General features: G+C 36.8%; 1 protein-coding gene and 1 long non-coding RNA gene across 5 annotated transcripts in view; one reads left to right on the forward strand and one right to left on the reverse strand.

The window, feature by feature from the left end:
- LOC144255745 (uncharacterized) overlaps positions 1-14,305 on the forward strand; it is a 471,309-nt gene that overhangs the window by 355,619 nt on the left and 101,385 nt on the right. The window lies entirely within an intron of this gene.
- Pcsk1 (proprotein convertase subtilisin/kexin type 1) overlaps positions 12,192-14,305 on the reverse strand; it is a 37,313-nt gene continuing 35,199 nt past the window's right edge. The window contains exon 14 of the mRNA XM_026385861.2: positions 12,192-12,569. Coding sequence (XP_026241646.2) covers positions 12,192-12,569 — 378 coding nt within the window. The remainder of the gene's footprint in view (positions 12,570-14,305) is intronic.

Raw genomic sequence — 14,305 nt, forward strand, 5'->3', positions numbered from 1 at the left:
GTATTCAGCAATTAGATTAAGATGGCTTTGGGGTTTGAGTATAAAATTGGGTGTTATAAACAATAGCAGTTATATTAATAGTGAGTTAAGAGAAGTCAAAAAGATAAACAAAGCTTTAAAATGGCTCATGAATACTTAGATGCACTGGGACTTGGCTTGGTTGACGTATGTTGGTGAGTGTAGCTCTTGGTCTCCTGGGAAAGCTGTTTGCTTTGCCATGTCACACACGCTTTTTGATCTCAGATATTAGTCTTCTGTCTGGCTTCTTTGTATTTACTACATCTGACATATGGCTTTTTTTTTTGTCTGCCTTTTATTATGTTACTTCATCAGACTACTTTGAAATCAGTCTGAGGAAAAATCAGCAGACTACAATTGGGTTTTAAGTGCAGTTCTTTATTATATGGCATTCTAATGATTCAGTGTTTCATCTGATGACATAGAATGTAGAGATGAATAAAACTACAACCTGACAGAGTTAAGCCGATTATTACTCGACATAGAACATGAAGACATAAAAGGAAGAAAGGTGCATGATGTCTTCAGAGATAAGTAAGCAGCTGGATGAAAATAGCCAGAGAAAGATATTTCCCTGCTGCTTTTCTGATGTTGATTTCCTCTTCTAAGCTCTGAATCTCTCTCCTCATTTCCTCTCTCCCTGGGACTCTGGACTCTCAGCTAGAGTTTGATAGAATATAAGTGTGCTGTCAGTGTAATGAAATTGTCTGAGCTCATGCATCTTCCCCAGTTCCAGGCTGTGTGACTTTGACCAAGTGCCTTCAACTGCTTGTGTTGTAGTTCCCTCTCTGTAGATTGGGGATAATGATAAGTGGATCTACATCACTGATTGAAGATTAAGTGAAGCAGTCTATGTACTGGGCTCAGCATTTTGCCCACCACCCAGGGACTATGAGTATCAGCAGTTCTTCTTAACTTTTACTCATTGGTACTTTCATGTCCATTGCACATTAAATCAGTGGGAGGACAAAGATCTATAGGAGTTAATTCAACCAACACACATTAAACAGCCATTTTGTACCAGGCTCTGTGCTAAGCTGGGGATACAGAGATGAATAAGAACAGTGCTCAGGGGAAGGAAGGCTGTGTCCATGTAGTAGATTAATCTGTCTCTGGCTTTTACCAGAGTGCTTGACACATAGGTGTTTAGTAACTATGTGTTGAATAAAGAAATAACCAATCTTATGAGGTAAGTATAGTTACTCTTCCCATTTTATAGACAATAAAGCTGAGACTCATAAAGGAAAATAAATTCATCTGTTGTCACCTAGATACTAAGAAACAGAATCAAAATCAAAATTCACTTCAGCTTGATTCTGGACTCTGTGCTCAGAGTCAGTTCTTGTGCTCCATCCCTAGGAAGAAAAATACTACTACTGCTGATTCATGCTGCTTGAGACACAGGACTTAGCTGTACAATTCATAATTTCCAAAGTGTACCATGGCCTGACAGATAAACCAAGTGCTTAATAAAACATTCCATAAGTATTTATTGAGGATCTAATATCTTGTATAAGATATTGTACCTGTATTGGGGGATGTAGTATTTAACCAGAGGGATGTTAGTGAAGCTTACATTCCAACCAGAGAAACAGTAAAAAATTAATTGTGTATGCTGTTGCCCTTGTGATAAATGCCATATAGGAATGTATAGTAGAGCTTCTGACTTCATCGGCCGCAATGGTCAGAAAGTCTTTCCTGAGGAAGGGATTTGTAAATTGAACTCTGAAGTATAAGTAGAAAAGAATTAACTAGGGAAAAAATGAAGGAAAACATTTTGACAGAAGGATATGTCCTCATAGATATCGGGATCATTAAAGTAGCTAGAAGGTCTGTGTACTATCCCCTGGAGAGTGAATGCTGTGAGATAATGTGGAACTATAGGGACAGGTTAGGGCCAGCTTCTCCAGGCTTTCAACCCAGATTAAGCATTTAGGGCTTTCCTAGTATAGTAGGTTTTCAAGAAAGGAGTGATGTGATGGAACACGATTTGGAAGCATTACAAAATGAAAGGAGATCAGGGAGAAATCAGCCACAGTCGTGATATGGAATATGATAGCAATGTGGACCAGGATGGCAGCATTGGAGGTAGACAAATGGGAAGACTTGAAAGATACTCAGGAGAGAGAGTTCATGGACATCATGATTAGGGAGGTGAGCAGAAGGTACATCCAGGTTTATGGGACTTGATGTTTATGGAGTCAGAAAGCTCTTCAATGCTGTTTTACAGGAAGGTTCCAAGGTGGCTGTCAAAGTCCCAGGTATTCTATACAGACAGAGTGGGGTCTGGATAAAGAAGAGGAGATCCTTTTTTCTCAGTACCTCTTTACGAGGAGGAAGCAACCACTTTTCCCAGAATCTTCCCAGCATCACTCTCAAGTGTAGGAAATTGGGCAGAAAAATATATAATTCTTTCTAGTTTTGAGACTCAATTATTGTAGTGGGAACAAAACATTTCAGGAAGTGTATTATCATCTATGAACCCAAAAGGTAGTCAACACCTGTGCTCTAGTAACCGGGTGTATTTATTGTCCAATAAGACACTTAATGAAATAATAATTATGCTGGAGCAACAGGGATAAACTAAGGTGGTCCTCAACAAATTGGGACAATGGTCACTCCCTCTACTTGTGTCCATACACAAGTGGCTGTTTGGGTTCTCTCTCTGATCCCCTCATCTGAGTTTCTTCAGATAGGTGAGTTCCCACTATCCTTTTTCATGGCGGCTCCTGGGCTCTGAATCATCCTCCCTCTTTACTGACCACAATTAGCATCTGCTTTCTGTCTGCTGACTGGTGCTGCTACATTTTTTACTGAGGCAAAGAGAAGATCTGAGCAGTAGGATTCCAGAAATAATCAGACATGTGGTGTAAGCCTTACTCATCCTTCAGAACCCAGAATCAAGCTGGACAATTAGTATCTAGAGATAGTTGACTGGAAGATCATATCTCCTGGAACTAATTGAGAGAACATTGGTTCTAAGACATGTTCCAGAAAAAATAGATTCTGTCTGGAGAAATATTAAGAAATGTACCCCACCTTAAGGAGTCATAGTGTATACCAGTATATAAAGAGGACTTCTGAGAACCCTTATAATAATTAGATGAAAAAATAATCCTCAAATTTTTCTACAAATGTGCAAGACCAAGAAGTCCTTTTTAAACTTATGGATACATTTCATACTGACCACTGATCAATATGCTTAAGAATATACTTTAGGAAATTAAAAAAGAAATACAGAATACATTAAGGTAGGAAAGCCAAAGAATAGGGTGAGAAATAAAATGACTCAATATAGTACAGTACCCCTAGAGTCAATGGCCTGATTCTCAATGTTTTAGCCATGCTGGGCCTAGACTGCACATAAATACAAATGGATTTGTTGATCCAAGAGATTTCTGAGACATTGAGTTGAACTTTTACTGCCATAAGAGATTTTGTTTATTTCAAGATCAGTCAAGGAGTGGTGATTGACAAGGAAAATTTCTTCCGTCACTTTTAAATTTATTGAAATTTCCAAAATTTGGAAAAAAAGAAGAAGAAATATAAAATTTATGTGGGTGTTCCTGGAATCATGAGAATGCCCGCTAAGGCAAAATGTGAAAGTAAAGCTGAAAAGTTCGACAGTGGGAAAAAATGGGGTCCAATGATCAGCTTTAAAATTCTGGCTATGCTGTGTAATCTTGGAAGACTAACTTAATCTCTTTTGATTTCCATATCTGTAAAAGCACCTCACTTGCAAGATAATACAAGCATTAGAAATAATTTCTTATTCTCCATAATTATTATGTCATCATTGTAAAAATATATAATATATGTGCTTAGCATATAGTAAACATCTGTTCAAAATTATTTCTATTATGATTTTAAGTAGCAGAAGATAATTAATAGCATAAGATACATGGTTCTCAGTTGATTCTCATATTATGAATATGTTCTATAATGTATGTGACCTTTATGTCTTGCTAATGATAAAGGCATAATCTGGCAATGGAATTTTAAAATATCCATTCCACTCCTTAATATCTGTTTGGCCTTGAATCAACAAAATGACCTCTCAGCGCCTCAGTTTCCTGTTCTACAAAACAAGGACACTAATATTATTTAAAGAAAACACTAGGCTTTGAATACAGTTAAACACTCATTGTTTTTCATAGTTATTATTAGAACTCCTCAATGCTTTATAATATTTTTAAATTTGAAAATGTGTACTCCAACTCATTACAAAAAAAATAATTAAACATAAGTTGAAATTAAATAAATGATGTCCTTCATTCATTAGTCCCTTTTACCTGCTGCCTCTGGCTATTTTTTGGTCTTAGGGTACTGCTTTTTGAGTCTCAGCTATCACTGTGAGCACTCTCTCGCCATTGCAGTCCAGTCTACACTGGCTATGATTAAATGGTTTTCAGTATGGTTCGTAGATTCACATTGGGATGACAATTTCCAAGGCAACATAATCAATGTAGAGATATACTAAAGTGTTTCCATTTTCTTCATTGGTTCTGATATTTTATTCTTCCTTGGATTTCTAGATAAGAATTTCGAATTCAGATGTTTGGCTCTAAAATTCATTTTCTTTTCTCAACACCACAGTAATAATAAGAGCCACATTGCACTAATGACAAAAACTAATGTTTTGAATATTTGCTATGTACAACCATACTAAAATATTTCTATGCATTATCTTATTTAATCCTAAATGTGAATCTTTAACAACATCTGTCATTGTTATATATAAGAAAATAAGATCCATAAAGTAAAGTTACTTGTTCAAGTGTACACAGCTAGGAGGTGGAAGAGCCAAAATTCCAATTCACTCCCAAGTCAATACCTCTAGTCACTCTGTATTGCTGCTTCATTTTTAGATGGTTTCTATTTACCCTTTAGAAATTAGAACAGAATAATTTGCAACAACTAATTGAAACAATCTAAGGCTTATGGTTCTTTGATTTTTTTTTTTTTTTTTTTTTTTGTGCCAGTACCAGGGATTTCCTCCAGGGGTGCTCAACCACTGAGTTAAGTCTCCAGCCCTTTTTATATTTTATTTACAGACAGGGTCTCACTGAGTTGCTTAGGACCTCAGTCAGTTGCTGAGGCTGGCTTTGAACTTGTGATCCTCCTGTCTCAGCCTCAGGAGCTGCTGGGATGACAGGTATGTGCCACCATGCCTGGCAGTTTTTTGATTTTTGTAAGGAAAAATAAAATCATAAGATGGTAGTTCAGGGCCATTCATTCATGTCATGGAAGCTTAGTGAGCACTAGTAGAGAGTGAGCAAAACCAAGGTCTGGATGCTCAGACCAGATGATAAGCATCTACCTGGAGTGAATGCTCACACAAGCAATGTGTGTTTGATCCACTTTGAGAAGCCTGATAAGATGTATAGAATCTCACAGGTGAGTTTATTCCTTCTGGTCTCTTTAGCAAGAGAACTTGATACAACTCATGTATATTTTTTTGTCATAAAATATTTTATATTTTTATAACAAATCTTTCTTTACATTTTTGTTTCAAAATTTATACCACCCAAGAAGAATTTTCTCATCCAAACAGAGTGGCATCTTGTACTCTACCTTGGAAGTGAGAATTGTTTAGGTGAAAATGACTGTAAATTGTAATCTGTGCATAAGGTAGGGGGAGCACTGGACCCTCCCCAAGAATGAGTTTGGGATTGGGCCCTCGTGGGTGTGGAAAAGAATCAATGATGAGGTTAGGAACTGTAAAGCATTGGGTGCAGAACCAAGCCTGGACATTACTCTTTTCACATTAAAATATTATTTAGCTTTGTCAATCACCTTCCACTGGGGATACTAGGGACAGGAATAAAGGAATTGAAGGAAACAATTGTGACAGTCCTGCAGGGACAAACCTAACAGTGTTTCCCCTACCTTCTTCTAAGAACAAGAATTCCTTTGGAGCTGTGGTCCATTCTGTAGACAAACATAATCAGCATAATTAATGTAGAGATATAATACAGTATTTCCTTCTTCTTCATTGATTCTGATATTTTATCCTTCATTGGATTTGTAGGTAAGAATCACAAATTCAAATGTTTGGCTTTTTTTTTAATCATTCAATGAAGATACCCACAGTATGGGGTGTGGAGGAGAGTAAAATTGCTTTGTAGCATTCCAGGTAAATTGACTGGAAATTACACAAATGGTAGAGACATCATATAGAAATTAGGAAAGTGGGCTGTGCCTTTTTGGCACAGAGCACAAGAATGATGGACATACAATGACTGTAGTCACCTCCTTGATCATGCATTGATGATAGAGCAACGCTTGCAAATATCTCTATATAGCAACATGCAGGTAGCATGTACAAATTGCAAATACCCAGATGAGCAAAAATTAGTTAATTTTTTAATATCAAAAATTTGTTTCTGATGAGTTGCTTTTCCAATAAATGATAAGAACTTTATCTCAGTAAATTATGTTTCTCCCCTCATCCTAAGATTGCATAAAGTTCTGAGAGAAAATAGTGAAAATGCCAAGGCATTAATGAGGTGGAGATGGGATAGTGAAAGAGTCTTTTCTGTGTTGCCTTCTATCAATGCAGATGTGAGCAGAAATATTCATTCCAGCTTTCTGTCTCTTATGGACATAGATCACTATTCCCATGCTATTCTTGGGAATGTGTGAGTCACTTCTGCTTCCTGGCTGTTACCTCCTAAATAAATTAGTTAAACACAAATCATTATTTAAGGCTCTGCTTTTAGGAAATGTTTAGCCAAGTCAAAGCTTTAAAAGAGAATTTCAAAGTCTGTGCAGGGTTTATGTTGAGTTATGGGATCAAAATTAAGAGGTATATTGGTTAATACTGGCTCTTTTTTTCACACTCTGGTATATGGATTCAGGTTGACATGACTTCAGCCACCTTGAGTCCTAACCAGAGTAACCCTAGTAAAATTTTTCTGCATAGTTCCCTAATATACTATTAAGAGTATTATGGTGAGCCTTACAACCAAACCCTGGCTCCAAGGAAGTGCTTGACTCTTTGGTATTAGTTTAAGGTAAACCATTTCAGCTAGGATAGTCACCTTTGTCAAAACCTCTACAGACATCCATCATTCTGACCCAAATTGCAGGGATCCAACTTTTTTTTCTGTTACCCAGGACCATTTTTCTGTCAGTGTATACCCATCAACTTGCATTCAGTACAATCATATACCTGTTTTCCTCTCTTTGGCCTCACCATACCTTTGGTCTGATCCTTATATGCTAGTACTGGATTGATCTGGAGTATCTGGGTTCCAGAAGATGTAATTTGAAAGGGATGGTATTGGTGAAATGAACCAATGTTACTTTTAATCTATTGGTCAGTTTTGTTACCACAGTAAGGTTGCATAACAAACTCTCCCAAACTCAGAGGCAAGCATTTATTCTCATGCTAACAAGTTGACCAGGGGAAATGCTCAGCTTATTTAGGCTGCATTCACCAGGAAAGCTCTGTTCCATGCTCAGCCCAGTTGGCTGAGCTGGGCTTGGTTTTGAATGGGGATTCGATTTTAGATGTGTTCCATATACATTTGTTCTAGAACCAAGCTGAATGGGCAGTAGTTCCCTGAGATAAATCAAGAGGCAAGCCAAACTGGGATTGTACATTTAAGACCCCTGCTTGCATTGTTTTCATTAATATTCCATGTACCAAAGTAAATCACATGTCAAGTTCAACATCAATGGTTCAGGAAAGTGCACTCTGTCTACAGGGCAGAGGGAGCAGAGTGAATCATTCAAACTATCAGAGTGAATCATTCAAACTATCATATATATATATTAAGTTATAGCCTTGTAAATTACAAGGCAGTTAAGAAAAACATTTCTCTCCTTCCTTACAGGTTTAAATGTGTATTTAAGAATTAATGTGGACTGGTGTTGTAGCTCACTTGTAGAGCCCTAGCCAGTCTTTCACAAAGCCCTGCGTTTACTCACCAGGACCACAAAAACAAAACAAAACAAAACAAAACAAAAAATCAATATTTGTTCTTGGGATATGTGTGTTTGTACTCACAGCCTTCAACAGTTACCAAATAAACATTCAAAAGAAAACAGACTATCAGTAAATGAATAATGAGATAAATTGTGAGATATAGTGATATATGCAATATATACATATATAAAATATAATATGGCGTGTGTGTGTGTGTGTGTGTGTGTGTGTGTAATGGAATATTATTCAGCCTTAAAAGTAAAGGAGAAGAATATCCTACCACTTGCAACAACATAAATGAAACTGGAGGGCATTATGATAAGTGAAATAAACCAAACACAGAAAGAATAATATATTAATATGTGGAATTTAAACTACATAGATCAGAGTAGAACAGTGGTTACAGGAGCAGGAAAGGGGGTGGCAATGATAGGTATTCATCAAAGGGGTACAAATTACAGTAATATAGATGAATAGGATGTGCCATTTAGCATGAAAACTAGAGCTAATAATATTGTATTGTATATGGGGAAATGTGCTAAACAAGTAGAGTTTGGGTGCTTTTATGATAAGGAGGAGGAGGAAAAGGAGGAGGAGGAAAAGAAGGAGGAAAAATGAGAGAAGTTAGAAGAGGAGTGAACTAAGTGATGGAGGCAGATAAGTTAATTTCTTGGGCTGCAATGCTAATTTCTTTATGTATATGTATACTGAAACATCATGTTGTGCATCATAATATATATTAAATAGATAAATATAGAGATAGAAGAGAGTCATGTCCCCAACCTATCCTGAAGGGAAGACTTCAGAGATATATGGACCTGGAGGACAAAACCCAATTACATTAGTCTTCTGTAATTCTTGAAATAGTATTTTCGTTTAACTGATATCTCTAAATTAGGAGAAAGGAAAGTATTGGGGGGTGGTAGGAGAAGGTGCATCCTCATGGGTGGAAAGACCAGATTTTGAGATGGTGGGTGGAGATACCCGAAATGGAGATTTGAAACCTGAAGGAGATCTGGCTTGAGGACAGAAGATCCAAAATGAGAATTGGGGGTTGTGATGAGAGGACCCCAGGGAGGGATTTAATGCTTGGCTGCTTTCCTCTGGCCTATGAGGCAAATCATGTTCACTGAACTGGTGTAAATTGTTTCTCTTACATGTAGTAAGTCACTTTAGTTTTGTTTGCTTTTTTCTTTTCTTCAATATTCCAATTAAGGCTCAGTCATACAACTTTTGTGTGTTATCAAGAAAGTGAAAGCCTGGCCTAGGAAGGATAATGAAACATGCTTTATTTAAGTGGATGCTTAATTTGCCTCCTAAAAAGCCTGCTTTCCCAAATAGAAAGAAATTTACTTCTAAATGTGAACATTCAACTTTTCCCTTTTTTATATTCCATTTGGGAAACACAGTATAAGGGGAGGTTCTGTTTTTGTTGGAAGCATGAGCTGTTTTCTTTTTTTACTTAGTGCAAAACCATTTATTCTTCTGATTTATATATTTTACATATTCTGGTTAATACATCAAATGTATAATGTGGGAGTTCCCTTAAGAATTCTAAGACCACACATGTTAAACTCAGTTATACATTGTATTAGGATATTAGACAAATGACATTTTAAATAATACAACACATACTTATTATACATTTTTCATTGACAGAAGAACATGCATTTCAAAAATATTTTATTGGATGAAACTTTCTTATTCTCAGGAAAACTTTTGGTTCTTTAATATAATTTATTGTGCCTTTTAAAATTCTGTTTGATAAAAGCATCAATACATTATAAATGCCTGTAAAGAAAATATACCTTAAAATTCCAAGGGAAATATTACATAAGTTTCCTCTTTAACATTGTCACAAAAATCCACACAGGCACTAAGAAAGATTGACAAAAATATTTTATGTCTGAACAATAAATTCCAGGTTGGAAACATTCAAACATGATTTTATCTAAATATTAAAGCTTCTCTAAGAGTGAACCTTTGGCTATAACCCAATGAGTTGGTTGGGGTTTTAACCAGGAAAAGATAATATTAGGAAGATTAAAAGAAAGCTGTATACATTTAGCACTAGATATTAGGAATGGGGAAAGGATAAGCTGTAGCTCCAACTCTTTCATTTATCACCACCCATTGGCTTCTCTGGACCTTAGCTTTTGTAGGTTTTTTGTTGGTGGTGGTGGTGGTGGTTTTGGTTTTTTTTTTAAGCTGAAATGTAATCTAATAACTCCTAGGTCCTTTTAAGTTGTAATACTTTGTGATGTGCTGCAATATTCAAAATTCTATCTAACATGCTGTTATCAAAAAACATGTGAAACTTACAGAAACAAAGTAATATTGCAAGTGTTTTAGGAGAGCAGTCTCCAGGTATCATGAGCTTTGCTCTGGAAATGACCTCGTTCTGCACAAATGCAAATGGTGAAAGAAAGGGTCAAAGTTTGTCTTAACAAGTCCACTTCAAATGAGCTGTCTTCCTGAACTAGTTCAATGTTATGGGTGACCCTATGTTCAAACTCTGTGGAAGGTTTGTAAACAACAACTCAGTGGGAGGCTACAGCATTGTAAGTGACTGGCGACTCTGAGCATATTCACAGGGAGAGGCTAGGAGACTGGCAATCAATGAATAATAGAAATGAATAAGCAAGTGAGATGAGATTAAATGAATATGTCAAACTAGATTTCAGAGATATTTCCAGGGCCTAAAATAACTTTTTTTTTTGCCTGTAAATGCAACAAATTAATTATATCATAACAAACTCATGAATTTTAATGATAAATTCTGCCTGGAAAAAGTTGAGTGTAGTTTTAGTCCTAATTCATTCACACTCTGTACATATTCATTCACCACAGGAGTGGACAAAATCAAATACTGGATGCTGAACACTAAAGAATAAGGTGACCATTGTAGATAGTGTGGAACATGTTGGGAGTCTTGGACTTCAACTCTAATTGGGCAGCTGTTACTCAGCTCTAACTAACTCTTGCCGTGAGAGAAAGTGGGTTTGAGAATCAGGTTTTATGTGAAATTTTGTAGGTGAAATTTTCAGCAATTACTCCAATTTTTTAAATATTCTGCATACCAAACAAAGCATATCAGAGGACATGTGAGACCTATAGACCGCCAGTCTATGTCTCCTGATTTAAAGCATAGAAGGAATTTGGTAAGAATTTGGAAACTATCAGTTCTAAGATTTGAGAAGATCCTGTTTTGTCCAGTAATGAATGGAGACTCAGTTCCAAAGATCCAGAACAATATGTTCTAATAAGCACAATTTAAAGTAAAAAACAAACAAAATATTTTACTGATTCTCTCCATTATGAATATTTTCCTGTTATTACATTGGTTCTTCATGTTGAGTGGTTACCTGTAACTATTAAACAAATTTATTATGACGAGGAGTTTGCTGAGTAAGTCCCAAGTGAAAGTTTATTCTGAAATGGTGTAAATTAATCCTCTGAATACTGAGTTTGTGGCTGAGAAAGGAAACAAATATGAAAAAGTTGAAGAAGGAGGAGAAACAGAGAAAGACCATGGCACACAGCATGAGTCACAGTCACCTTTTGATCCACAGAGACCTCTATGTGGCACATCAAGCAAAGAGCAATGCTCCAGAACCATTCTAAACACATGATACACATTCCAGAGTCACTTTCTGGGCCTAAGAAAACCTATCCATTTCCTAAAATGACCAGATCATCCCTCCTGGTATGCATTGTATTTGGGAGTAGATAGACCTAAGCTATGGGCCTAATTGTAACTCATTCATTAACTGCTTTCTGAATGTTTCCTTGGCAGCAAAATTCAAAGAACCACATGACAAGGATAGAGAGCAAGCTATAGAAACAGTTTTTTCCTTCCCTCATTTTTGCAGATTACTTTTCTAATGAATGGATTCCCCAGGTTTTGCCTTTTTGTGTGTGTGAGAAATGAAATGGACAGGCTCAAGGAGTCATTCTAATCTGGCATGGGGGCATGTGTCAATTCTCTAAAGAATACAACACTTCACTTGTGCTGGCAGGGAAGACATGTTTTAAAAGAGCTATCCTCAATTCTGGAAGCTGGATTTCCTATTTGAGCTCATCCCCTTTAAATATACAATGTGGGGAGACAAAGAAAAAGGTACCATAAAGGATATTATAAGCATAGGAATCAATGCCAAAACAACCACTTGAGACACAGGCAAAATCTAAGGGAAAGGAAGATGTGTGAATATTTCCAACTCAGGACCACATACTTATTTTAATTTTCCTCATTCAGAATGTCCACCAGAGCTTGCAGCAGCCTGTCGTCTCTGTGCTTATAAGGTTTTGTGTTGTAGAAAACATCAACATAGTCATTATACAAACTGTCCTCAGAGTCTTTAAGTCGGGAAGGTTTATTCAACTTTTCCAAGGCCTCATAGAAATTTTCATAAGGAATGTTGAGTTTTGCACTTGGAGACTTCTTTGGTGATTGCTCTGAAGGTAGGTTTTTGCTAAAAGCACTTTGTAAGAGTCGCAGCATGGCCTCAGAAGGCCCCCCCTCTGCCAGTTCATCTCTTCTTACCCCCACACTGCTGCTGCTGGGGCTCTTGGACACCGAGGGGTTCTCATTTAGGTTCTTTTTTGTGGGTTGCTCCTAGAATACAGAATGCCATCAACAAAGAGAAAAAAAACATATTATTTCTAGTCAGGCAACCTAGTTGCAGCCCTAGCACAAGCCCACTGCATGTCCACAGAGAGGCAATTTGGTGAGCAGAGAGAGCGCAAGGCTTGCAGTTACAAGACTTCAGTTTCAATCCTCATTTTTCCATTCACTGATGAACTTTTGGCAACCATTTTAATCTCCCTGAATTTCACATGTAAAATAGGAATAAGACTACTTCCATTTCTGGTGTTTTGAAAACTGAATGAGATAATACAGGAAAATGTTCAGTGTGTGTTGATTTCCTTCACTTGCTAGTCTGTTCTCGTGGAATCCATAATGGGAAGAAGACAATATTAAATATTTAACATCTCTTTTGTAAGTCACCAACTGATTGCTCTAGAGTAGGAGCAGTTTCTTGCTCTGTAAGAAACTATCAAGTTATAAGAAGGGGCCAGGTAGGAGGGGACAGAAAAGATCAGAGAAACAGCTCTTTGTCAATCATTGTGTACAGTTGTCCCCTAGGACCTTTCACAGATATCAAAATCTGTGAATGTTTAGGTCCTTTATATAAGATGGCATAGGGTTTGTACATGACCTATGTATATCCTGCCATACATATTAAATCGTCTCCACCTTACCTGTAGTACCACAATGTAAATATGATGCAAATAGTTGTGTACGGTGTAGGGAATAATGACGAGGAAAAATGTAAACATGTTCAGCATAGACAGCATTTTTTTTCAAATATTTTTGATTCACAGTTGGCTGCATCCCAGGATTTGGAATCCATGGATATGGAAGTCTGACTGTATTTCAATGTTTTAACCATGGAAGGGCCCCATTCATATCTTTCAAGGAATCTCTGAGGGAGAAACACTCACAAGGTGAACTTAGTTTAGGGGCCGTGAAGAAAAGGCACCAGGGATTCGGATCCTGGAGGGGAAGTTGCTTAACAGAATAAAATGGGGCCAGAATCCAAGCTAAGGCCTCCACACAACTAGTTGCTTGAATAAATATGAATACTATGTTTCTACATCCTCTAAAACATCCAGCACAGAGCTGGACCTATTCAGGGAAGGTAACTCTGGAAATTTGGAAAAACCTATGTACTACATCTGAGGCATTGTGCTAGATGCTGGGGGGAACAGAGATAGAGAAAATGTGGGTTTCTGGCCACCTGCTGATAAAAGAGACACCAGCAGCTCCCGAGAACCAGGAGCATGAAAGACTTTGTCTATTTTCTGAAATTTTCTGACAGAAATTGTGATCCCATAGTTCTTCTTGGTGTTGCTAAGATGTGCAAGTTAAATGGTACTTATTAAACAGGAACAAGTAAACCTAAGTGATTTGGCTAGCTTGGTATTCCTTCTGCAAAGTGGACATAACATAATGTTTATCATTCCAAGGTTACAAGGATTATAGGTTAAAATCAGACCATGTGGAAAATGCTTAAAAACTCAGTCTAGTACAAATATCAGGTATGTTACCAAGTAATTAGATTTTTTTATAATTTGCTGTGTCACAAGTTGGCAAAATTCATATTAAGAAATTTAATAATAACTTGAAAATTTTATCCATAATAAATTTTAGATAAAAGCACACAAAATTAATATTTCTTTCATCTGTTGGGGAAGAAACAGTTTATTGCTACCCCTGCTTCCTCTCAATGTATATTTGCCCTATTCCCTGCCTAAAAGTTAGATGCAACTTCATTCACTGCATTGTCT

This window comes from Urocitellus parryii, chromosome 1, assembly GCF_045843805.1.
Source record: "Urocitellus parryii isolate mUroPar1 chromosome 1, mUroPar1.hap1, whole genome shotgun sequence".
Classification (NCBI taxonomy): domain Eukaryota; kingdom Metazoa; phylum Chordata; class Mammalia; order Rodentia; family Sciuridae; genus Urocitellus; species Urocitellus parryii.